This window comes from Daucus carota, chromosome 2 (genome assembly GCF_001625215.2).
Source record: "Daucus carota subsp. sativus chromosome 2, DH1 v3.0, whole genome shotgun sequence".
Lineage (NCBI taxonomy): Eukaryota > Viridiplantae > Streptophyta > Magnoliopsida > Apiales > Apiaceae > Daucus > Daucus carota.
Window position 1 is genome coordinate 53,291,323 of NC_030382.2, and position 26,235 is coordinate 53,317,557.

Here is a 26,235-nt window from a genome sequence, read left to right on the forward strand (position 1 = left end):
TTGTTGAAGGTCATTTGATTTTGGAGATCTCTGGTTTTTTCCTTCTATTTCGGAACAAACATTTCGAAACACGTGCAAAAATACATTCGAATCCACGTTATAGAAATTAAAAAAAAATCTAACTATCATTGAAATTAGTTTATAAAGTTGGCATCCATGATACAAGTGATTTCGCGGCTCACTGCAAGTCTAATATTCAAGAACAAGCCAACTAGACAACCACAATATTTGTATACATGTGCATTCTTATCACATTTAGAATTATGATAATTATGATAGTAGTTATTAATATGATTGGGGAGAATCTATCTTACGTTGCAGGTGAAGTCATGACCTAACATTGACGATGACAATAATAGGAGGTAACATTTTTATTTTTTTCTTTTTTTGAAAAGGAAAATAAATTTCCATTGATACTAAATATCAAAGATACAATGTTCGACGGAACAGAGTTTCTTTCATCCACAAAAGTATACCATCTAACCGAAGAGTAAGCTAGTACTCCCGGACGCTTAGACGATATGGCTTTTAATGTACGAAAAGAAAACCCACCAATTGGGCCTCGTTAAAACCCCGCAAGAGTAAAAACCCTATGGGGGAAAAACTCAAGGGAGAAAAAGAGTACCCTACAAAGCAAATATACATCATTTACAAAGAAATTACAAGATAAAACTCGTATCCTCCGATGCTAAAATGATTTGTACACATATGTCCTTTTCCACCTGCTACCTCTAAAATTCCGTAGAGTGCAATATTTAACATTGAACCTGCAAGATATTATAAACATTAAATAAAAATAGTTAGCGAACACTAAAGATAAAATAGTATGGAAACAATTCAAATGCACCAACATTAAATAGTAATTAATTAAAATAAAAACAAGTCAATAAATGATACTTAATTGTGGTCAAAATATTCCACAAACATAACTCATAAAAGAGACAATTAAGCCTTCAATTAAGGCACAATTAACAAAACATTAACGCCGCAATTAACGCCGCAATTAAGGCACGATTAATGCATTTTTTCTGAAACCGACACACGGATCTCATTCTGATCTCGGAACTGCCGCCGTCACCACCATCCTCTTCGGCTACCACCGCTATCCTGTCTCTCCCGTACGAGATCGTGGAGTCATTAGCCGAATCTCGTCCGTAACTTTCTTTAGTTTTTATATATCCCTGAAAAAAACAAAAACACGCACAAAGCAAACAAGCAGCCATGGGATTTCTGAAAGGATGAACTTAACCATTCGTTTTCTCTTCAAAATAGAGAAGTAATCTCGCCTAACCTTTTTGATTCTTATAGTTTTACTTCTATATATATCATATATAATTAGTAGTATATGTAAATTTGCTTCGGATGGAGTCTAATTATGGTGCGAAAGATCAAACCTATTAATTTATAATCGCTGAAAAGCAATGATCATAGACTCCGAACTAAATTATATTAATCAAATGCAAATCAGCCCTATCAACAAATAACAATATTCATATATACGCGGAGATAATCACATAATCGATGTTGAAACAAGAGGAAGGTTAAGAAACTTATCAAAGGAGCCATCACTATTAGCCACTGTATTTTCCAACTTCAATCATCAAGGATTGTCTTCTCCTAAGCCTTGAATTAGACATTTTTTTTTTAACGTAAGAACCCGCAACCGCTACTCTTCGGGTACGCACTGGGTAAACCCACGAGCTCACGCAATAGCCTGCAAACTACGTGAACCAAGGTAAACCGCACCTAAGCGCGACAGGCAACACGTTGTACACCTAATTCAGTTCATTCACTCCTGATATCCATCATTAACAACACATATCAAAATCAGTTTCATAATCGTATTGACAACTTTTGTTATGATCCTATTTAAACAAAATAATATCTTCGAAATTTATTAAAAAAATATTTTTAATTAATATAACATGTTGCACACCCAATTCAGCTCATTCACTCATAATATCCATCATTAACAACAAACATCAACAAAAATTTCATATTCGTATCGACAACACTTGGCTATGATCCTATTCAAACAAAAATATATATTCGAAATTTATTAAACATAATTTTTTAAAAATATTTAACATTACTTGACTATAATCTTATCAACCATTATCATATCTGTGACAGTCCCATAGTAAAAAGTAATATATATAAACATTATTTTCGGAAATCTGGGTACACAAACCGTTTATAAAATTCAAAAAAATATTTGTTCTGCCGAGTGTTCATTTTCCAAATTCGATCAGGGGTGGGATTGTTAGTTAAATATTATCGAGAAACAAACCTTTCTTACAAAATCACAGAAAACCCAAACTCCAAGCAGCAGCTTGACATAAAATTTGAAATTGAAATCCCCAGCCCTCAAAACCCCCCTCTCATTCCCACCCCCAATTACACCGATTTAAATCTCTCTCCCTCCCTCCCTCTCTCTCTCGTTCGTGCAGATATAATGGAGACGATACTGAACGACTGTGTGCAGAACAGTCTCCGCCACTTCCTCTACCACAACGCTATCTTCATGTGTGAACGTCTCTGTGCCGAGTTCCCCTCCGAGGTATATATACAATAATTAATTGAATTTAATTGCTATTGTTTTCCAGATTCGCGTAGTTTCCTGGAAAAATTTGTTTGATTGTTTTGTTAATACATACACTGTACAAGCCCTGTATGCTAGTATTTACAGTTCTCAAATTAATTTTTATTTTTATATAACGGGTTGTTATGTAACCTGGATCCTGCTAGCACCGTTATTGGCGAACTAGTATGGACAACTGGCGGGTTTGGCAATCGAGTTTGGATCAGTAGTTTTAGGTAAATTGGGTGTTTACTATTTGAATAAAGCTCGAAAAGTCTACTATAAATGGCAAAAGACTCGGTGTCCAGATGGTACATTGATTTTTCGTGATATTAACTGAAAGACAGGCAGAAGAGTTTCCATAGTTCGAACAATTATTGAGAATTTACTTAAGGAGCATTGTTTACATGTTGTTTGTTTTTACCTTGAAAATTGAGCTTCTCTAATCATCTCACTCTTGGAAATAACGACTCGAATACAGACAAATTCCCAACTGCTAGCAGCATGTTACTTGCAAGGCAATCAAGCGTACTCTGCGTATCACATTCTCAAGGGTATGTATCATCTGCTAACTGATATTAGTTCCAAACCTTGTTTCTCAAGCCATGTCTCTTGTCGGGTCATTGTGTTCGTTTATCCAAGTATGAGTAATATATTATGTTTCTTTTATACATCTGAAAGACACTCATATGTGTTCCATTTGCTGTGCTTGTTTTAAAATAATGAAGGGACACAACAGGCACAATCTAGATATTTGTTTGCCATATCATGCTTTCAGATGAATCTGCTAAGTGAAGCTGAGACAGCACTGTGCCCTGCCAGCGAGCCTAGTTCAGAGGTATTATAGTGTTTTCATTATTAAAATAAGAAGAATGTTTGATTTCTTGAAGTCCCAATACTCTACTGAAATGAATCCTGAAAGATTTAGCTCATTAAACACATAACAGTTTGAAGTTTATAATTGTTGGAAGAAAGAGGTCAAAAATTGAAGAATGTTATTGATCATTAATTAATTATGTACGCACGTGGTCTTCTTTTAAACGACATGTTTATTGTATTCGAAATCCCTAGCATTGATTTATTCACTCATTTTAATGCAGGTCCCAAATGGCGCAGCTGGTCATTATCTTCTTGGTCTCATCTATAGGTTCCTTACCGCTTCCCTTGGATTGATATAATGCATGTTTCAGATTCAGCATTTAATATTATCTTTTTTAGCATGTGATCTTTTTATCTGTTTATGTTATCATCTTAGATCAGCACTCGGCAGTAATTGCTGATTCTTTAATATTCATACCATGTCATTTAACAGTTGATGCAATTTGGTAGTATTTATTATTGTTCTGGTAAAACATTTGAGCTCTGACATCATTAAATTTCTAAAAATAGATTCAAAATCACTTGATTATTGAAATTATATTTTATAGCTTATGCAAAATAAATTATACTGTGGTCCTTTGTTATGGAATCCTTTTTGGAATCCATTTTCGGTTGTTTTGTGCCTTCGCGTAATTGCATGTAAGTCCTTTTTCTTTTTCATATATTATTGTATATATGTTTGTTGATTACACGACACTCACAAGTTCTCTATTCTTTAAGCATAATTGATATATTTCCCCCTCTTCAGGTATACTGATAGAATAAGAAGTGCAGTGAATCACTTTAACCAAGCGTTATCAATTGACCCATTATTTTGGGCCGCATATGAAGAGCTTTGTATTTTAGGTATGTGGAAGAATTTAATGCAGGTGAAATGTATTTCCATCATAAACATGTAGCCACGGTATATTATGCAATTTGGCCTCCAAAATCACGTGCTGTAAAATTATATAGAAACTTAAATTGACATGTACTCTGCTGCCCCTAATGTTGTTTATATTCATTTGACTCTACGATCTCAGCTTCCATTAAATTTATACGGGCGTTGATAGCTTGCTGGTGGTGAATTTTACATTTTCCTCTACTGACTTCAGTATATTTGTTTGTTACAGGTGCTGCTGAAGAGGGAACTGCAGTTTTCGGTGAAGCAGCTTCACTTTATGTCCAAAAGCAGTACTCAGCTAATGGATTGGCTTCCCAGAGCATGCTTGCATCTACTGAAAACAAAAATCTTGTTCCAGCTAAAAATCTAAACTTGCATGATCCTAGTCCAAGACAAGTGAAGAGTATGCATGGTACTACTCTGAAAGATAACTCTGCTAATTATCATGGAACAACTTTGTCTGGAGGTGCTTCCAGTAATTTCGTTAATGGTGGTTTTGCCAATATGTCTTTCTGCAGTACTCCTTCACCAATGGCTGCACAGGTATTGTTAGTTAATTATACATATTCCTTTTGATCTCCGCTTGCCAAATAATGATTGAGATATCTACTTTGTCTTTCTTGGACTTTCAAAAATGAATAAAATGGATACATAAATGTTGCTAATTAATCATATATTCCTTTTTTGTCTTTCAAGTTCAAATTTAAGCAACAAAAAAGATTAAAACCAACATTTTCATCAATAAAAGAACTGCATGAACATGTGATTTGAGGAAGGATCCAAAAGTGTTATTTTCTTTCTAGACCACAGGGATTTACATGTATGATGGCGTCTTGCTTACCTGGTGCGCTGAGTGCACACACGCCACACAGCCTGTCCCTGTATTTGAGGGCAGGGGTGCTGGGAGGAGGGGGGGGCTGGAGTGGCATAAAATAGAAATTAAAAAGAACCTACTTTTAGTCATAATCTTGAACTAAGCGACATCTTTTCAAGAACCTAAGCATTTGGCGCTTCTTCTAGTCATTCTTTGACATCTTCTGTGATATCAAACTTCCCAGTCAATTTATTTTCTTATAATCTTCTTCCTTTGTCATTGGCGGCTGAGACATACATGTAATAAGTGTTATCAACGTCGACTAATTCTAATGGACCGGGCCTTAATACTTGGGCTACCCAGCACATTTTTCATTTGGACCATCTTTCATATAAACATTTTTAGTATTTCTTACAGATATATGTTGAACAATAATATTTGCATTATTTGATTATTTATATATTTTAATTAATGATCAAATTTTACAAGTTTTTCAATTATTAAGGATGACTAAGTTGTGTTTTTGACTATTTGATGTTAGTTAAAAGGAACTCGATATTATCTATCATAAAATAATATATAATATGTTTATAATATATCTATTGTTGCTGTATTCCCCTGCACCCAAATCCCCATACTCCTGGATCTGCTGAATTTTCATATCACACACTCATGCTTCATGTATTTATCGTATGGTTAGTATCTGGAAACAAGGATAACTGTCACTTACTATAAAGTATTATTGTATTATTTTGTTAAATAAATAGATTAATACTTGTTTAGTTTTGGGGTTTTAAGTGCTATATAAGGAGATGCAATCTTTTATTAATGTAATCTTGTTATGGGCTGTGCTCCAAACAAATTTCTCTCTTCCACGCTTGGAAATCCTAGGTTAGTGGATCTTTTTTACCTGACCTTTTAATTTTCTGGGTGTTCATAGGCTAAAAAACAATAATCGAGTCAAGATTAACAATGAGATACAGAATTGTAGAGAGATTCAGAGTGATTAGCTAGAAAATAGACATGATTTCACAGATTTTGTTCTATGAAAAGAAAGTTCGGAGCAAACTAGAGAGAGAAAGACGGTGGAACATAGTATTCCTCTAAATTAAAATGCAACATTATTCATCACAGAAATTACAGCTCAGAGTTCTACTTAATTTAATCCTTATGCCATAAGTAATATCAAAGTACTAAATCGCCCTTACATGCTCTATACTACTAATACTAATGTTATAATCACAGTAGCACTGATTTAGTAAGAAGAATGCTTTTGCCATTACTAGTGCAGTCCTGACATTTTATTGCACAAGTTTTGTTTCTTGAACCTTGTCTTGCATCGGCATGAGTAGTGGAATGTAATGTGTTCTCTCATAGAACTTCTAGCATTGGAACTATGGTCCTATGCATTATTGTTTTTAAAGCCAAAGCTCTTCTGTGTAACAATATGATGTTTTTTCCCCTTCCCAACTCTTTTTAATTATCTAATATACTGTCATTCGGTAGATTTTTAGGTTTGGTGAGGTTGTAAATTCCCATAACAAGTGATTATTTCTTATGTGGAGAACTGCTGGTTTTTTCCCCTCAGATATGCACCTATTTTGGAAAATTCTTCCCCTCCCCCATCCCTGTGCGAAAAAATGTAATAAAAAACACCCTCTTAATTTTGAGGTTATATAGATGAGAAATTTGTGTTTAGTCTACTTATTCAGAGAAGGGAATGGCATGATTTTTTTTTTAACATCTAATAAAATAATTTTATAATACTTTACTGTTTGTCTGACTGCTTGTGCATTTCTCATTTATTAGAAAGTGATATACTTTTGTACCCAGATGATTCTACACGTACGCCTGTTATCACATTTTTACATGTAGTGTTTTGAAATATCTATTATCAGGATAATAGATGGCTCATCTCTTGAATCACTTGCAGATTTCAGCTGTTGCTCCACCTCCTATATATAGGAATATGCAAGGAAATGGTCCAAACCCTAGCTTACTTGGTGCAGATGGATCCCCACGGTCAACTATAAACTCTACAATGCCAGCCCCTCGAAGAAAGTTTGTGGATGAGGGGAAGTTAAGAAAGGTTAAACTGATATGTTCCCTTCTTGTTCAAGTATATATTTTAACACATACTAAAGTCTCTGTATTCTCGGAAATTCCCAGGAGCAATAACTCTTTAGTTGCATTAAATAGATCTCTAGAGCCAAATTTATCTTTTAATTCATTTTTTTATGCAGCATGCAAAATGAGCTGTTCCTCGTACCTTTGTCACAGTTGATGATTAATAGATGTCGGACAATTGATATATGACCAAAATGCAGTCACATACTCGTATACATACAGCTGAATAAATATTCTATGTCCTTGTTTAAAAAATGTAATGCACACATATATGTACACTAGTACAGTTCGTGTCTATGTACCGTGATATTCACATGCGCACAGGATAATGGGATAGACATATATCTAATTGTTATATTTGGCGATATATGTGTGAATTGAACTGTTCAAAAAATACAAGAAAAAGGCTTAAATGTATTGTGCCCTAAGATTGACAATTTTTTTACAATGCATGTATTAACAAAATAAGAATAAAAAATACTTCCTCGTAGCAGGAACAATTAAAGAGCTTTTATTACCTCTTGAAAAGTTTATGTAAATAGTTGATAGTCACTATGATTCTAGGTCTTTCAAAATAAATTTTAAGTCTGTTTACTGTTACAAGTGAACCAGATCTCTTCTTTTTCTCCTTATTTAACATTTGCAGTTCTTTGTGCTTTTATCTTCATTATGTAATTTTCCCTTATTAGTCCTGTGATGGGCCTCATCCCTATTCAGTGTTGCCTGAATACCTGTTTGTTTACAGATATCAGGAAAGTTATTTGATTCTGGCCCAAGACGAAGCACTAGACTTGCCGGAGAATTGGGACCCAGCACAGGATCAAATGCCACATCAGTTACTGGAAATGGAACCAGCCACTCCTCTAGGTATCTTGGCGGCTCAAAGTTGAGCTCTGTTTCATTTCGCTCTGTGACATTTAGAAAGGGGCAAGCTCGGACTTCTGAAAATTTTGATGAAGGTGCTATATGCTGATCATGATCATGTCTTATTGCAGTTTTTAGCTTTCTTTGATTACTACGCGTATGCACAATATCTTCTACTATTGGCAGATAGCACAGTTGTGCAAGTTTGGACCATCTGATAGAAGGGAGCTGCAAGATTTGCCTTCAACATTATGAGATAAATAAGGCTATCATTTGTGAATGGATGCTTTTGAAGTATATTATATGAGTGCAAAACTGGATATTATGGCACATGTTTGATTTTAGTTCAATATATATCACAATAGAGCGGGCTTCTATGCGAGTGAGAAATAGTAATAGGTTCTCTGTATTTTGGCTTACCCTCACCCTGGGCAATCTCTTTTCCAAATAGGTTTGTCTACTTGTGACGGGCCTTTCGTGCCTTAGCACTTGGATTTAACCATTTAAAAACCCCCACTCAAGTAGTTCTCACTTCTCAGTGAAATCTGTCTTCTCATTATTTAAAATATATTAACCTTCCTTATCCATCTTTATTTGTTCAGCCCCTTTTTAAGGCTATCTCTTGATTTAATGGATTAATCTTCGTCTGTACTATTTCTGAGACTATATGACTCTTTAACTGTTTTTGTGTAATTAATGCTAGTTTTTGCCATTCTTAATGTTTTAGGGGTTCAACATGAGAGTTATGATGATTCACATCAAAGTATGACGTCAACTACTACCTCATCCCTTGCATGTGATACCAAATCTCTTGAAGAAGGGATCTTAATGGCCACAGGGGGGGCTATTATGAGTGAGTCACAAGCAATAACCGGCGCTTCAGAATTAGTAACGCTCTTGGCAATTCTTGGGGAGGGGTATAGACTTTCGTGCATGTATAGTTGTCAGGTATTGCATAGAGATAGTTGGAAATATGTTTTCTTTTAAGTTGCTGCTTTTACTCGTTGATTTATATTCCTTGTTAGCACAGGATGCACTGGATGTTTATCTGAAACTTCCGCACAAGCATTATAATACTGGCTGGGTACTCTCTCAGGTAACTGGCTATTATTTTAGAAATTTCTCTGGTATTACGGTTACATGTCTTTGCTCCACAATTAAGTTTGGACCATGATGAACATATTATGCCCATCCAGTTTCTGTTGCAAGGAAAACTATATACAGGCTTTCTACTTGTTAGTTTTAACTTGGTCATCGAGTGTCCTATTTCTTAAGTTGTCATCTATGTTTCTACTAGATATAAAAAGGGTAGATTTTATGTGTTATATGTCATTATCAAATCATGGTCTGTAACTTAACAGAGTAAGTTGGATTATTAAATATACATCATCAACACAGGAATTTGGGGTCCTTCTATAGCCTTACATCATGACTAAAAAGGAAACTCCAGAAGACTGGAAAGTACTAATTGCAAGGCTATACTGTACTATATCTTAGGTCTTAACCCCCCCTCAAGCTGGAGATGTCTAGTGGCAATCGTTCACATGGGTTGTCTCCTCATAAGTTAAAAAAAGATGATTAACCAATTAACTATCTAATGCAGGACATGATTGTCATATTAATTGTCGTTTGTCCCCAGGTTTTATAGGATGCCTATGATTTTTGTAGCCTCAAAAGTAAAGTTCCTGACTTGTCATATGTGGTCAATGTTTAATTGCAGGTCGGAAAAGCGCATTTTGAGTTGGTTGAATATCTGGAAGCTGATCGTGCATTTAGTCAAGCTCGCCTGATCTCTCCGTATAGTTTGGAAGAAATGGATATTTATTCTACAGTTTTGTATGTGAGTTAATTTTTGTCTACCTGGGGCAATTTTTATTCCAGAATCATGCAAGGTTTTCTGTTTTATTGCTAAGATGGTAGATGTTCGAACATAATTCCCTTGAAACTTCTCAATTGTCTATGTAATATCATTTTTATTATTTAGGCTTGTGTAAACTACTGTTATTTTATTTATTTTGTTGTTAATATGATTTGATTGTTTTTGCCTCTGTACTTGTGTGACTCTTGTTTGTTTGTTTTAGCATTTAAAAGAGGACATGAAATTAAGCTACTTGGCTCAGGAGTTGGTATCAACTGATCGCTTAGCTCCACAGTCGTGGTAAGTAGCTAAACTTTAAACATGATGACTGATGCTGCAAAATGCTTTTTTAAGAATCCTAGATATATAAATATTGCATCAGTATTAATTATTATTCCACGATATTATTTGCTGCATGATCAGTGATTCAGTATTATGGGGATGTTGCAGGGTTGCTATGGGGAACTGTTATAGCTTACAGAAAGATCATGAAACTGCTCTTAAGAATTTTCAACGAGCTGTTCAGCTGAACCCAAGATTCGCATATGCTCACACCCTTTGCGGTCATGAGTATGTCATAACTTTTATATATCTGATTCCTAACTCTTGAGGTTCTCGCGTAAATAGATAATGGACAACATCTTTATATGTGTTCCTCTTAATTGTTTGTATTTACAGATATGTGGCCCTAGAGGATTTTGAGAATGGAATCAAGAGTTACCAAAGTGCTCTGCGAATTGATGAAAGACATTACAATGCCTGGTATGGTCTAGGTATGATCTACCTTCGTCAGGAGAAGTTTGAGTTTGCAGAGCATCACTTCCGAAAGGCTTTCATTATCAATTCACGTTCTTCTGTTATTATGTCTTATCTTGGGACTGCTTTGCATACCTTAAAGGTTTGGCCACTTGGATTACCCAAAATTTCAAAATCTGGATGCTTGGGAATTTCATTTCATATTTCATACCATATTAACAATTGTTTTAAAATCTGGCAGAGAAGTGTTGAAGGTTTAGTAATGATGGAGAAAGCAATTTTAGCAGATAGGAAGAATCCTCTTCCCATGTATCAGAAGGCTAATATACTTGCAAGTATGGAAAATTTTGATGGAGCTCTTGAAGTCCTAGAGGAGCTGAAAGATTATGCCCCTCGTGAAAGTAGTGTGTATGCTTTAATGGGTAAGATATATAAAAGATGCAAAATGCATGACAAAGCCATGCTTCATTTTGGACTAGCGTTGGATTTGAAACCATCTGCAACAGATGTCGCGACCATCAAGGTTAGTGGCTCAGTGCATAAGTTTATAACATTAATTTAAGTGTTATAGCTTGTTATTAAAAAAAATGCTGGGAAAAGAAAAGAATATGATTTTCTATTTCGAATTCTGCCTAACTATAGAACGTTGAAAAAGTTTATGGCCACCCTAATGTTTCCAGTCTGCATGACTAGTTTTTAGAAACTATTAACCACCGGTTTTGGCTCTCAGCCTTTTTTCCTGTTAGATCCCTTGAAATTACTAGAACTCCAGGATTCCCGGACATTTAAGCTGCACACACCTTTCTATTATTGGTTAGTCTTCTTGTAACTAGTGTGAGTTAATCAAATCTCCTATAACTTCAGGATTTTAGAAGGGCCGAAATTGTATATTATGCTTTATGTTTATAATCCCTCGAAAGTTGTTTGACTTGAGGAATGGATCACTAAAACCCTTCCGCCGAAATTGTTTGTCATCTGTGAATGAGTTCGTTTCTATAAAATTTTAAATTAAGAGGTGTTATGATTTCAATGTTTTAAAATTCGGACCAGAGACCTATGCTGTGTGAGGTTGCCAATTCAGCACTTCTCCCTCCGTGTATCAAGCCATATGTTGATTCTATCAGTCGGGGGTGCCTTCCCTCCAGTTTTTACTTTTTAGACATATGAGTGACACCCTAACTATAACTTGGTCTTGTAAATAATAATTAAGGGTGTCTTCTTGAGATTGTTGAACATCTGGGCTCCTTCACATGCGAACAGACTTTATATAAGCTGTACATATCAGATGTATACATTAGTAATTTAGACAATTTTTACTGATGTTCATACTGTGTTTGATTTGGTTGAAAAAAAGTTGAAATTTATGAAATGAAGTTTGTACTATCTGGTGGGTGATAGTTTTAAAAATTCTAGCCTCCATTTTATTCCTACCATTATAATATAGAGCTCAAGCCCATCATTTGGAGAACAAATAATCCATTTTTAATTTACTCATTATCTTTACAGACCTCATCATATGAATTTTTTTCCCCTGCCCTCTTACATCTTTATCTTTTGAAATGCGGTGGCCATTTTCCATCTGTGACAGGCTGCTATAGAGAAGTTGCATGTACCAGACGAGTTAGACGACACCTTGTGAGTTGTGAGTTCATATGGTATTCAAGTGCAGGAGAGATAGTGTTGTAAATTATCGGCATGATAAATTAGCCCCAAGAGGTTTGGCCTGCTAGTGCTTTCGACTAAGTGATAGATAAGTTACCAACATGATTCAGGCTTTTCTTTGTACAAGTAAACGAGTAGGAAAATCCAGTTAAGTGTATGTGGGCACTTGTACTTTATTCAATGAAGTAGCATAGGTAGAAGTTATTAGTCAAATTAAGCATTGTTGTAACAGAAATATATTGTATTAATGTCAGAATAACTTGTATCAATAATATATGCTGGCAGCATTTTAGAATTTGTTTCATTAAATAGAGGCTTATATATAAGTTGGACGTCTAAATTTCCAATGCTTCTTAATCCTGTTACTGGCTGTTGTGCTTTATTTTCAATATCGTAAGCCACTTGTTAAGTTTGCTGTAGAAGTCAAGGAATCAGAATGAGATGCTCTGAAGACCAAGGAGTGAAGTGCATCACGAGTTTTACCTCCCTCGTGACTCGTGAGCACTTTTTTTTTTTTTTTTTCTAAATACTCGTGAGCACTTTAAAGATACTAAATTACTAACATTATAATCTCTCATGTTCATATTTATACCTTTCAAAAATAATTTTATGAGTCCTTTAATTCCTTTGATTGATAAATTATATTTTTCATTCTAAATTTTTATTACACAACATAATCTTAATTGTTAAAATTTATGTTCTACGCATTACTCCTATGATATTATTTTTAATGACTAAAAATTAAATAAACAAAATGTCTTGATTTAAATACATGTAGTCAAAAATATTAAGTTGTGCATAAAAGTGACTCAATTAAATTATTTTAAAGTATTATTAACAATTAATTCGAAAAAATCATGTACTTTTACTTGGAAATCTAAAAAACTCGGTCAGATCAGGATGAAAATCACCTACCAGAGCGAGATCACCCATATGTAATTGGGTAGAAACTTAGGTCTTCATGGTGGTGTAAATTTCAATTTTAGAAATTCGATTAACGTGTAAGCAGACTGTATATACAATTATGGTTTGTCTGCATATTCGCATAGTGGAACAAAATGTCTCGTTAAATCTGAGTGAGAAATGAAATTCTTTCAGAAACCAAAGCCCTTATAAGAATGAGTTTAGCATGTAGAGATGCATAAATATATCTATTGAGTACAATAAGGTGATGTAGCCTGGATCCTAGTCCTCCTCTTTTGAAGAAACTGCTGCAAAGATCTTTTCATGGAAAGACCTGTATTTTGCTTATAAATCACTTGGGGCTTCCGACAAGACTCCGATGATGTCTCTGACAAAGTTGGTGTGGTTGCTTCATTATTCTCTCTCACCAGTTCTTCACTTGCCACTGATATGATGGATCTAGCCTGCACCACATAAACATACATTAAATTAAATATCGTAAGATTTTCACGTACAAACATAGTACAATGCTAAGAACCAACCCATGAAACGAATTACATTTACCAACCTGAATCTCAGTAACATCACAGGAGCTGACTGTACCGTTGTAGAATATCGTTAGCGTCTGAGTATCCCGTGGATTCCTATTCGTCACCTCTTCGATCCTTAAATCAACCAAAATTAAATCAATAAGCATAATAGGGACATGGACAAGATACATGTCCATGATATATAATAAAATAAAATCTGACACCTTAAGATTTCAGGAGAACCGACAACTTACATTGACTGGTGCTGGCAAATATTTTCTCCTCCGACCGCATGATCATCAGACGAGGGGGTCACAAGACGAAGTTCCAAGTTGCAGTTTCTTCTCATCATTTTGTTAATGTGAAGATAAGTTTCTGCAGTGAAGCAAAACCAAACAAATATAGTGAGTGAAGAAGATGAGAGGAATAATATTGAAACAAGAATATGAAATGATGTATGGGGCTTGTGTAACTTGTAGCTAGCTACATGTTTATATATGAAATATTTTTACTATGATACAGGCGTGTATGTAACGTATAGTATGATGCTTGCTGTCAGTGGGGCACGAGGTTTTCAAATAAAATTTGGGACACGAATTGCACACAAAAGATTAAATAAATCGGCGGTTGTTACGAGTGAACGAATTAAAGCACGTGAATTCTATGTTTTTTAATTCAAAGCCGTAGGTAGGGTAGAGTTGGGTAATGATAGACTATAGTATGAAGACTTTTGATAATTACTTATACTAATCATTTCCATAGAGTCTATAAACACATGTTTATGTTTCTTAATTTATAGTTTTGTCACGTATTTATGTCATCTTTTTATCCTCCCATCACGCATGAAATTTGGGGTTTCTATATTTTTTCATGGTATTGTTCCTTCCGGTTTTAGATCAAGGATAAGAGCATCTCCCCTCTACAGAACTTTTAAATAAATTCTAATAAATTATATTATAAATTAAATTTATAAGCAATATATAAAATTATATCAAATTGATTAGAGGTTTTTCATATTTTTAAATTATTATATTCTGTTATAGTTACCAGCTATGTGCTGTTAATATTTGTCAGATTCTTTACCGTTAGTTTGCTTTCGTGTTTAATTAAAAATTAAGTTGGCAGAAGAGCTTAATTCATTTATTAATAAAATTATATAAATAGGAACTTATTAAATAAAATATTTAGGTACTTCGAACCAATGACCGACTATGACATTTGTTAAGAGTCAATTTATCTCAAGTCATCTGTTCGTGTCAGCATAAATGGGTTCGTGTCCGGTTTTCAGTGAATGGTTTATATCTTTCCTCTGATATATGTATCAGATAATTTCATATTACTGAGCTGTTTTATACAAAATGTTGGCGTTAGTATAAAATTTCAAATCTATATTTCTTTCATCTGATATATTTATCCAAAAATATAATATTATGAGATGTTTTTATTTAGATATTTGGATTGTACAAAATTTTATGTAACTATCTCAATAATTTTTCTGTTGTAATTAAAGACTCATCTATAATTTCAAGTATATTATAAGTAAATACATATATTTTTACAAACTATGTTTAAGATACTTTCAAATTTTACGTGTGGTATTTTATTTAGTTTATGAAATAAAAGTATATTATATATTACATGAATACGTGTACGCAACTCACATTAACATGGTACAGTTTAATATTTAATTTATTAATATAGTATAGTCATATAAAAAATATATAATTATTTAGACTTATAGATAGATGTTCACGCCTCTGAAGTCGATCACAATCTAACTAGAAAAAGTATTACTGTATCAGCTTTTCATAAACCATCGGCATCAACTTATTAGTGTTGGTAGACTAAATTTATTGTATTATATAATTTTTGTACAAAGCGAATCTCTTCGATATAAAACTCCCCGCCTATCTAATACTACTAGACTACAGTGGAGCGATGCCTTTATGTAAGATGATAAAGGATAATAGTGTTTCAAATAACTAATAAAATGGCTCTGTTTTGGAAAATATAGTATTTATAATATTTAAAGTGTGCTTTGACATTCAAAAATACGTAATCTTTTTAAGTATATAAATACAACAATAAGTTACTCCCTCCGTCCCACCAGGTAGTTTACGTTCACTGTTTGCACGCATTTTGAGGCTCTTATAAAGGATAGTTCAATAATATTTTTTAAAATTATTTTTTTTCTGAATAAAAATTTAGACATCAAACTTTTTTTCGAGATTTTTTTAAAAATTATATATAAAATATAAGTATACTTTATAGGAGCCTTAAAATGCGTGCCAAAAAGTAACGTAAAGAACCTGATGGGACGGAGGGAGTATGATGTTTGGACGTACGGGGTGAATTTGTGGAGGACCCAAATTATATTTCAATCATTTTTATTTGAATTATTTCATATTCAAAATTTGAGCCTGCCATGATTTTTGAAGAAGGCTCAAATTTTGAACAAAATTTCAATGTATGATAATGTAATCTGTAAATTATGAGCAGATGAGAGAGGGGGACATTAATCTTGCTTGATAATTACTTACTTGGTATAATTGTATATTGGGTTTGTATAGTGTTTGCCCATGGGCACATGAAACCAACCGAATGCATAAATTTTGGTGCTTAGTGTGTGCCAATGGGCACACCATAGAAAAACCGTTGTATATTTTCAAAAATAACAGTAAGTTATTTAAAAGGCTTGTTGATGATACCAATTCCTGATTCACAATAAACACGTTTAAATCATCTCGAAAAGTTAAAACAGATAAAAGGAGACATGAATAGAGCAGGATCCAAAGATAAAATCATACGGTCTTCCCTGTAGGAGAAAAAATTGATTAGAGCATGTGGATGTGATGCTACTGCATCTTTCTTGAGGCTGACACAACATGATGCACAAGTCAATTCAGAGCTACCGATCTATAGCTGTTGAGATGTTAATTCGCTGCATGAATCACACGTCTATATAAGATTTCCAAAAGTACATATATTTTGAAATTGGAGAGAGACCCCATTTATGCAACAAATATGCATTTAGTATGCGTATTATTATTGGAAAAAACAAAATTAATTGAGTAATATGCAAGTGCCTATTACCAATGCTAAACGTTACTAGTTTTCCAATGCTTGAGTGTAAATTTACTACTTTATGTGGAAGACCCTGATTTCTTAGAATGCAGAATAGAGGTGGCAATGGCTTCACCTCATACACTTTGCGACAAATTATTACACAAGAGAATTTGGACTAGAACTAATAAAACTATAGAATTGAGGACCAAATTGCGGCGTAAGCAGTGACTTTATTTACTTTGAAGAATTGAATTGAGCTCCAGTGTAGTTCCTTACAACAATATAGCAGTAGCATTCACAGCAAGTGCAGTTCAGTTTTGTATTCAGCACCAGGGCCACTTGGCATCTCGCCATTTAAATAAGTGACCCTCTGCACTCCTGTCCTTCAATTCTGTAACAGGATTAGCTTCAGATTTATATTGTGAATCAGATGCAAACGCTGTACAGGATGAAAGCTTAATATCACGAGCCATAGCTTCTTCCTTGTATGCTGGGTTGCTATATCTTGGGTGTTGTATGAACTGAACCTTTTTCCACCACAGCTTGAGAGCCTATAATATACAGTTCAAAAATATGACATATCTATATTTATGCTGAAAAATTAAAGATTTAGAGATCTGCTTCGCAAGCTTTACATTCTCTCTTAAATATAACATTATGCTCTTCCTCCGCTTTGATTCTTGCTTTTGAGCTTTAATGAAAATGAAAAATATAGAAATAATTGTGAGGGAAAATTCTTGTCCATGTGATAAATTTGACAATATAAAATATTCAGGAGTTTACATGTTTGCATACTCTTTTATTCACCCAAAATGTCAAATGGGGGTATAGCCTATAGGAACAGTATAAGCATCTTATAGTTCTTTCAACATGAGTTCCATTTTTTCTTTTTTTGTTATTATAACTTTTGAACAAAATTCCTTTGCAAATATATTTTGCAAATCAGTTCACTCTCCATAGACAAGTTCCACAACAGATAGGAGCTACTTGTTTAGCCAGGGCCTCATAACATCAACATTTTCCTCACATCAGTGTCCTACACTTATATTTTAGATTTCTTCAGTGTTGCTTCTAGTTCTTTAGCAGCCATCCCTTATATCTGTAAAATAATTATCAGCACTCTAATCCAGAGTAGCAGAGCAAATTAGATCATATTTTATATAAGTATATTGGTTATCTATTTTTTTTAGTGAATCGGTTAGCTTATCTGTCCTAATTAAACTTTCATCACAGGGCAAGTCCATCATATTGTCTGAGAATGAATTACACAACTACATTAGTATTTTTAAACTAAACTTATACTGAATCTAATATATGTATATATGAAAATGATTATGAGTTCTGGCAACAGAATATAAGTTGATTTGGAGGAATTTATAAAAGAAATAGAGCAGTGTCCATAAGATAATATAAGAGGGCTTACATGCCAGTATATCCACAATGCAACTTTATGCGGCATCAACCAAAAGAAGAGTGCATGGTCAGTAGCTGATGATGGTACTCTTCTGGCCACCAAGGAGGCACTAAAATAGTTGCCAAGCTTGGGATGCTGAACAGAAATTTCCACAAGCAAATTATCTTCAGGTTCACTTGTTTTAATTTTCCAACTTCCATGCATATCCTGCAATGTATTATCGTAAGAAAATCTTTAAAGAGAGCCAGAAAGACAAGAAAGCAGATGAAAATGTAACCATACCCAAAAACACACATGCAACATACTACCCATAGATACAAGGAAACGGGTACGCTGCCACGAACCGCGATCTAGATCGTTCGTACCCGATACGGTCGGAAACGCGAACGGAAACGTTCAGGGTCGCGACCCAGATCGCCGGAAGTGACGACCCGCAAGAACACACTTCATTCTTGTTTTGAACAATAGATCCATGTCTATGTCATATGATAAGTAATTTATTTTATCAATAAATGTGTACTTTTATTTGTTATTCAATATCTTTTTCTTTATAAAAAATTATAAATTTATAAATTATCAACTAAAATTGTATATTATAATGGAATTTATATATATGATTATAGAATTCTTTTTAAAAGGACCAATCGTACCCATACGTTCCATCGTACCTATACGTTCCATCGTACCAGATTCACTAAAACTAATGTTCCACGTACCCGATTTCGTTCCCCGTTTCGAATCGAACCCAGTCCTATGTAACTATGATACTACCTGATGGTGCAATAGCTTCTTGTTTTCAAATGGTGATACATAAATAAATGGCACGGCAATCAAAAGGAGATTTAAAGAAGAATGTCCACAGATTTAAAGAAGAATGTCCACGGATTTTCTCACTTGGAGGATGCTACTTCGATAATATAGAGATTTGAAGAAGAATGTCCACAGATTGGGGACAAAATATTAGTCTAACATGCTGAGAAAATTAAAAACATGAATAACAACGGAAATTTGTAGGTCAAGAGAAAGACAGACGGTCCTTTAACTTGTCAAAAAGTATAGGGGTAGGAGAGTTGGAAAGTTTAGCGAGCATGGGGAAATGCTTTATGAACACTTACCATAAATGGACTAACATGAAGTGGCTTTGCAACTACATCAACATTTGGATCAAACAAAAATGATACCCTTTCTCCCCATGGTGTATTTGTCACCTAAGCAGAAAATGAACAAAGTAAAATTCAGCATAATTGTGTACAATAAAGGGCCCCATTACTGAACAAATTTCTCCTGTTAAGAAACAGATTGCATAATACTATGACTGTCAAGGTGTTGCCTAAGCGTCTAGAACGCATTTGGTAGGCAACACCATGTGGAATCAGCGAGTCCAGCTATATATACATGAATAATGTTTTAACATATAATTTGACTTTGCTTGTTTCATTTACAAAATATTTTTTAGTTTGCTCAGTCATAAACTTATAATATAGTGATAACCGTCTCAATATTGTGTTATTAAAAGTTAATAAACTTTCTTAAATAAAATATTCATATTATTACGATAACTACTGAAAGATAACCAAAGAATATATATGCCTAAATGAAGCTGAATCCCGAACAGACACCTAGGGGAGCGCCTTACCGCCTAAGAGTCCAGGCACTTCATTGGCACCTTGGCTAGACTCTAAGCCTTGAAATGTATGCAGAAAACATGCTATACGCGTGCTTGTTTCGAATTCTTGAATTTCAATTATAACATGTAAAAAGATGAGCACTGATATTATAGGGAAACATTCCATACATGCCGACGATCTCTAGGGGATATGTGAACCCTCTTTCTATCCAAATGAAGAGTAGCTTTAATCAAAATTGTCTTGGCAATAATGGTGCTCCAAAACCTAATTTGGTGGTTCAGTATTTACAATCTACTGAATTTTCTGGAGCAGTACAGTATTGTTATTAAACTTTCGCTGTATGGGGAATTTAAGTGTTTTTGACCCATACTACACACTAACTTGTATTCTTATTTTCCTGCAGATTAGAATTAGAACTTAATCACAGGCAATCAAATTTCTGCCAAGACAAGATAAGTTTTCTTACTTCTTATAATACATTTGCGATTTTGTCAACAGTACATATTAGAAGTGGGAAAGATGATTGAATTTTGCAAAACAGTTGCATACCTCGGCAATGCACTTTTTCAAACTCTTAGAAGAGCCTTCTATGTCATAACAATAGTAAATACTCAGTGGATTTTGCTCATATCCAACACTAGGAGGAATAGTCAAGAGAAAACTGCAGGTACCGAGAGCATAATTATCAGGCTAGTTAAATTTTTACACATAGAAACTTCAAAGCCTAATTCATAAAGCAACTACTTGATCACAGTTCACCCAATTTCCGGCGCCACCTAGTTGACTTGAATCAACATTTCCCCCATACAAATGAGTAATGTGATCAAATCAAACTCAAGAGTACAACTCAGTAGTCAAGCCATATTTGTTTTATTTTATTTTAGTTTCTTGCAAGACTATTAGCTTATCCACTCTAATTTTCTATTACAACTCATTCCTAACCATCCAACAGACCAAATTCAATCCAACGACCTGGTTCATTTTCATGGGATTATAATATCCCGCGATAAATATAATAAAACTAACACAAAACTATGTAAATTAATAAACCAACAAACAAAATGAATTAGTAAATTGCAAGAGTAATGATCATAAAAAATGGAAAGAAATTTACACAGGGCCATTAGTTTTGGCGATGGTACGAGCTTCATCAGCGGAGAAATGATCGGACGGGGAGTGAGAGTCATGGTTGAGCTCATAAAGAGCATAACGAACAGAGTAGTTGAAAGAATGGTGTACAGGACGGCGTCGCTGGTGCCAAACAGTGCCTTGGTAGAGAGATACTGAGGAAGGTGGGGCGGCGCGTGAGGAAAAGAGGAGGCGGAAGGGGAGGAAAAGTGAGAGAGCGAGGGTGGTGAGTGTGGTGGAGAAGATAGAAAATAGGAGATAGAGCAACTCCATTGTCTCTGTGTCTGCTTATCTAACTGTCTATATGTTCGCTGGGTTATTGAGGTTTGACGTGTTTGGTTTGAGGTTGTAAAATGTTTGAATTGTTTGTTGTTTTTTTTTTTGAAATAAAAATGTTTGAATTGTTATTAGTCTAAGTTTTTTTAATTTGTTTAAGAGAAGGTCTGAAAAGATTATATTATTTAATGGTATTGTAAAAATTGTGTTTTAATTAGTGAAATCGGTTGAAAATTAATTAAATTGATTGCAGATTAATCAAATTATTAATTATATAATCATAAATTTAATTAATTTAGTAAATTATAAAATATGGATTAATTGTAATAATGGCGGATTTTTAGAACAAAGTTTAAGCGTGATTTTTAGGTGATTAGTGATGGAATTTTTTTAATTATTCATTGGGTCTTTTTATTTGTTTTAGAGGAAGTCCAAAAAAATCACATTATTTAAGTTTGTTTTTAAACGGATTGATGAATGATGAAGTTAAATATTTAAATTATTGAATGAGTTTGTCCATTTATTTTAGAGAAGGCCCAAATACAGCCCAACAAATCGTAGTCCAAGTACCTCCTTTTCCTGGATCATAGTTGCAGAAGTGATTTCTGTATATCATATTAATATTTTTATAAATTACTTAAAAAGTAATTTTATTAAGAAAATTATGGATGTTAATTTTTATTAAAACTTTTGAATATTTTTTTTATCATTCACATAATTTTAACTTTAAAATTCATGTTTTTAGGTATGGTTGATTCTTTGTTTGATTATTTACTTAGTTATGAATTTAGCTGGTAACTAAAATTCAAATAAGTTCAACAAAAATTATAAATGATTATAATTATGAACAAATAGATTCAATTTTGTTAAATGAAATATACCTTTTTCTATCTTTCCTTTTTGGAATTTATTATAAAAATAAAAATATACTATTTATTGATTAGCCTTTTTATCTTTACAAGAAATAAGAAGTTTAGAAAATAGAAGCGCCTTTCTTTATTTATTCATATATTTAAACTAATATTATGGTTTTTGTCAACGGATTAAAATAAAAGTATATTAGACCTCCTGCTCTATATATAAATTTTTTTTGTGTAACGACACAAAAATAATTAGGGACTAAACAGAAAATTTGAGCAAAGGAGTCTTACTTGATTCTCGAATGGGATAAAATCATAAAATGTAAATTTATCGATTGTCGATGTAAACAAAGTAGAAACAGCAACACATCATCATCGTCCAACACCACAACCACCACTTTGCCCCTCGTTCTCTCCGCCCCCATTTACACACATATTACATATATACACACTTCATCATCTTAAAACAATACACACATTGTGCATTTTGTGTGATACCCATCTCATTACTCTCCAATCCCTGTGTATTATAATCATCGAAATGGCTTCTATTTTCCAAGGAGTTGGAGCAGCTACTGCTATTTCATCCTCAGCTTGTTTTGATTCCAAGAAACTCATCTTTTCTGCTGCTACTCCTAGGTTTCTCACAGGTCTGGTCTGGTTCTTGATTTATTTTTCTCAATTTTGAATCTTTTTCATTAATTTGATCTGGGTTTTTTTTATATATTGATGTGTGTTTGATTTTGCAATTGTGAAATGATTAACAGAGAAAAAAGGAAGCTTTTTTATGGTTAGATCTGATGGGAGATTGAATCATAATAATGGGATTAGTAGCAGAGCTGAGAAGATTGTCACTAATGCTGTTGCAGTTAATATTCATATCCCTCCTATGTGTTTTTGTGTGTATATACATTGATTAGCCTCATTGTTAGTTTATTAGTATGTTTTCTTGCCCTAAAGCTTGATTTTTGTTTGTGAATTTTAGGCGAAGGCTGATGCCCCAGCAGCATCTGCAACTTCCAAATCTGGGTATGCTTCATTTCATTTTGTTTATAGCTATAATAGTAGTTGCTGAGAATGATCAAGTGGTTTTCGTGTTTGTATTTGTGTTTGTCCTACAAATGAGTATACTAGCTTAAAGAAATAGTTTTCCTTTGATAATTGTCTAGTTGTTTAGGTTAATTGAGTACTGTCATGTCATTTCTTGGGTTTGCCTATGCATGCCTGTCAATATTTCAGTTGGCTTCTGCATGTTGGTAGACATTGTCACTGCTTTAGAATGTAGTGCACACTCTTAATATTCAGTTCTATTAGCTGCTTATTTTGTTTGGATTTCTTTTTCATGATTAAAGCTGTTTTTGTTATTCCATTCAATTCAATGTTATAAAGATCAAGTCTTTTGTGGTTCATACTGATGATAAATATCATCTAGGAAATGTGTTACATGTTTGTAAAAAGATAAACAAGTTACTCTTAAATGCTTGATCAGAGTCTAATTTATATATTTGTAAATTTTGTGCTGAATTTGCATTTGAGGTATTTAACTATTAGGTCTTTTGTGCCTTTTGAGTTCTGGGGGCGGATACATTCAGTTCTGTGATTACTTGTATGATGACATCTGGGCTTTGATGCCCCAAATCCATATACTAGCATGTTATTCTGCAGACTTCTCTATAATTTGCTTGAAACTAGTTGTACTAAAATAGTTACATGCACAAGGAACGATAATATTTCAGTTTGTGATATTATTCTAAATAATCTACTGAGTGAACTTGTCTTTCAGTAACACTCATTAGTTTTGTCACATTGATCTAAGGAATTTACTGAGTGAACTTGTATGTCAATTACACTTATTTCGGTTTGTCATATTGATCTAAGGAATCTACTGTGCGAACTTGTATTTCAGTTACACTTATTTCGATTTGTCACATTGATCTATGGAATCTACTGAGTCTGCTTGTATTTTGGCAACACTTTTTGAAAAATGTAAGGAATACAATTTTGATGTTCCCTCTTCGACTTTTGGTATTTGAAATGTTCAGCTGTAAAAATGCCTTACATTTTGATCAGCCTTGTTTGTTGCCATTTGCGCAGAAATTAGAAGCTCTTCTTTTAGGTGACAATATGAATGTTTTACTTTATGTAGAAATCATTTGGTTTGTTTGCACCTTTTCTTCTCCAGTCCAAAAATCATCTGCCTCACTCTGTCATAAATAGTTAATTGAGAAATAAACTTTCACCCCTGCAATTACTGCAGCTTTTAAATTCTGGGCAAGAACTGAAATTTATACTTAAAGCATATTATGGTTAAACATCTTTTTAATGGAGCAATATTGGCATTGAAGGTTTCTGTTCTGTAATTTAAAAAGGTGTCTGTGTGGGGTGTCAGGTAAATTACTCCCTAGTTGGAAATATCAGTCCTTTGGCGATATCGATCATTATAGTAGCATCTTTATAGGGATAAATAAGTTGCCTCACACATTCTAAATGTTACATGGATTTCGAAAGTATATATATGCAGGCACACCAAGTTTCATCCTTTGGTTGTTATTATAGCCTTCTGGTTAAGACCTTTGAGATGTTCGTAACGATCTGTAATTACTATCCTCAGGCATGAGCTTTTGCTGTTTGAAGCCCTCCGTGAAGGTCTGGAAGAAGAAATGGACAGAGATCCTCGTGTTTGCGTGATGGGGGAAGATGTGGGTCACTATGGAGGTTCATACAAGGTGACTAAAGGTCTTGCTCCAAAGTTTGGTGATCTCAGGGTCCTTGATACCCCAATTGCTGAGAATTCTTTTACTGGTATGGGAATTGGAGCGGCCATGACAGGCCTCAGGCCGGTTATAGAGGGAATGAATATGGGGTTTCTTCTACTCGCGTTCAATCAGATATCTAACAATTGTGGCATGCTTCACTACACATCTGGGGGACAGTTTACCATTCCAGTTGTCATCCGAGGGCCTGGTGGAGTTGGGCGCCAGCTTGGGGCAGAGCATTCACAACGTCTCGAATCATATTTCCAGTCCATTCCAGGAATTCAAATGGTAGCATGCTCAACACCATATAATGCCAAGGGATTGATGAAAGCTGCTATTCGAAGTGAGAACCCAGTCATATTGTTTGAACATGTTCTGCTTTACAATCTCAAGGAAAAGATACCTGATGAGGAGTATGTTTGTAATCTTGAGGAAGCTGAGATGGTTAGACCCGGGGAACATATAACAATTCTTACATATTCCCGGATGAGGTATCACGTGATGCAAGCTGCCAAGACTTTGGTGAACAAGGGTTATGATCCCGAAGTTATTGACATCAGGTCGTTAAAACCATTTGATCTTCACACCATTGGAAACTCTGTAAAGAAAACTCACCGTGTGCTGATTGTGGAGGAGTGCATGCGGACTGGTGGTATTGGTGCCAGTTTGACTGCTGCTATCAACGAAAATTTCCAGGACTATTTGGATGCCCCGATTGTTTGTTTGTCGTCACAGGATGTGCCAACACCATATGCTGGAACTTTAGAGGAATTCACTATAGTTCAGCCAGCCCAGATTGTGACAGCTGTAGAGCAGCTATGTCGATGAGCCGTAGCCTGACAAGTTATTGCAGTCCCTGTTCCAGTACTGTATTATCCCCAAGAGTGCTCAGCATCTTAGTTTACTGCTGAATTTGGACTTGTTTTCTTTACATATTTTCAGGTTTGTAGTATCTAATTATGTCGAGAAGTTTTCCTTTCGTATATTTTGTTTCTTTACTTCACTGTGTCCAAAGGATATAAGTTATGTCGTGCACAATGCTATAAAAAACCCATAAGATGTACTCTATATTACTCTCTGCTCTTTTACTCTATAATGTTGTGATTGGATGGGGAGAATGGAATGGAATGAGTAAATATAAAAGAATATATTAGAGGTATGAAAGAGAGTGAAGCATTCTTTCTCAAATTGGGGGTGTGATTTCTAGTTTAGGCTGAAAGGAATGAAATTTTTGAATAATTAGTTATAAT

General features: G+C 34.2%; 4 protein-coding genes across 5 annotated transcripts; 2 read left to right on the top strand and 2 right to left on the bottom strand.

Moving 5' to 3' along the window:
• The first annotated feature begins 2,241 nt into the window (after window positions 1-2,241).
• Window positions 2,242-12,719, top strand: LOC108210113 (cell division cycle protein 27 homolog B). The gene is made up of 16 exons (XM_017381380.2): window positions 2,242-2,560; window positions 3,063-3,135; window positions 3,310-3,419; window positions 3,682-3,728; window positions 4,209-4,306; window positions 4,573-4,886; window positions 7,091-7,246; window positions 8,030-8,243; window positions 8,876-9,096; window positions 9,179-9,244; window positions 9,869-9,988; window positions 10,230-10,306; window positions 10,457-10,576; window positions 10,685-10,904; window positions 11,004-11,285; window positions 12,351-12,719. The coding sequence occupies exons 1-16, from the start codon at window positions 2,456-2,458 to the stop codon at window positions 12,399-12,401; spliced, it is 2,274 nt and encodes a 757-aa protein (XP_017236869.1). The 5' UTR covers window positions 2,242-2,455; the 3' UTR covers window positions 12,402-12,719.
• Window positions 12,720-13,470: 751 nt separating this feature from the next.
• Window positions 13,471-14,372, bottom strand: LOC108208154 (protein TIFY 5A). The gene is made up of 3 exons (XM_017378650.2): window positions 14,112-14,372; window positions 13,896-13,992; window positions 13,471-13,791 (listed from the first exon to the last, which is right to left on the bottom strand). The coding sequence occupies exons 1-3, from the start codon at window positions 14,207-14,209 to the stop codon at window positions 13,576-13,578; spliced, it is 411 nt and encodes a 136-aa protein (XP_017234139.1). The 5' UTR covers window positions 14,210-14,372; the 3' UTR covers window positions 13,471-13,575.
• A 2,552-nt stretch (window positions 14,373-16,924) lies between these two features.
• LOC108206378 (uncharacterized) lies at window positions 16,925-21,439 on the bottom strand. Of its 2 annotated transcripts, XM_017376655.2 has the most exons (5): window positions 21,080-21,438; window positions 20,515-20,626; window positions 19,453-19,545; window positions 18,347-18,544; window positions 16,925-17,474 (listed from the first exon to the last, which is right to left on the bottom strand). In XM_017376655.2, exons 1-5 carry the CDS (start codon window positions 21,364-21,366, stop codon window positions 17,247-17,249), a joined length of 918 nt encoding a protein of 305 aa, XP_017232144.1. In that variant the 5' UTR covers window positions 21,367-21,438; the 3' UTR covers window positions 16,925-17,246. The 2 variants fall into 2 exon arrangements, with proteins under 2 accessions (XP_017232144.1, XP_017232145.1); XM_017376656.2 differs by lacking the exon at window positions 19,453-19,545 and having other exon boundaries at window positions 21,080-21,439.
• A 1,124-nt stretch (window positions 21,440-22,563) lies between these two features.
• LOC108210073 (pyruvate dehydrogenase E1 component subunit beta-3, chloroplastic) lies at window positions 22,564-26,058 on the top strand. Its single transcript, XM_017381327.2, has 4 exons — window positions 22,564-22,879; window positions 22,997-23,097; window positions 23,215-23,258; window positions 24,841-26,058. The coding sequence occupies exons 1-4, from the start codon at window positions 22,771-22,773 to the stop codon at window positions 25,811-25,813; spliced, it is 1,227 nt and encodes a 408-aa protein (XP_017236816.1). The 5' UTR covers window positions 22,564-22,770; the 3' UTR covers window positions 25,814-26,058.
• The last annotated feature ends 177 nt before the right edge of the window (window positions 26,059-26,235 follow it).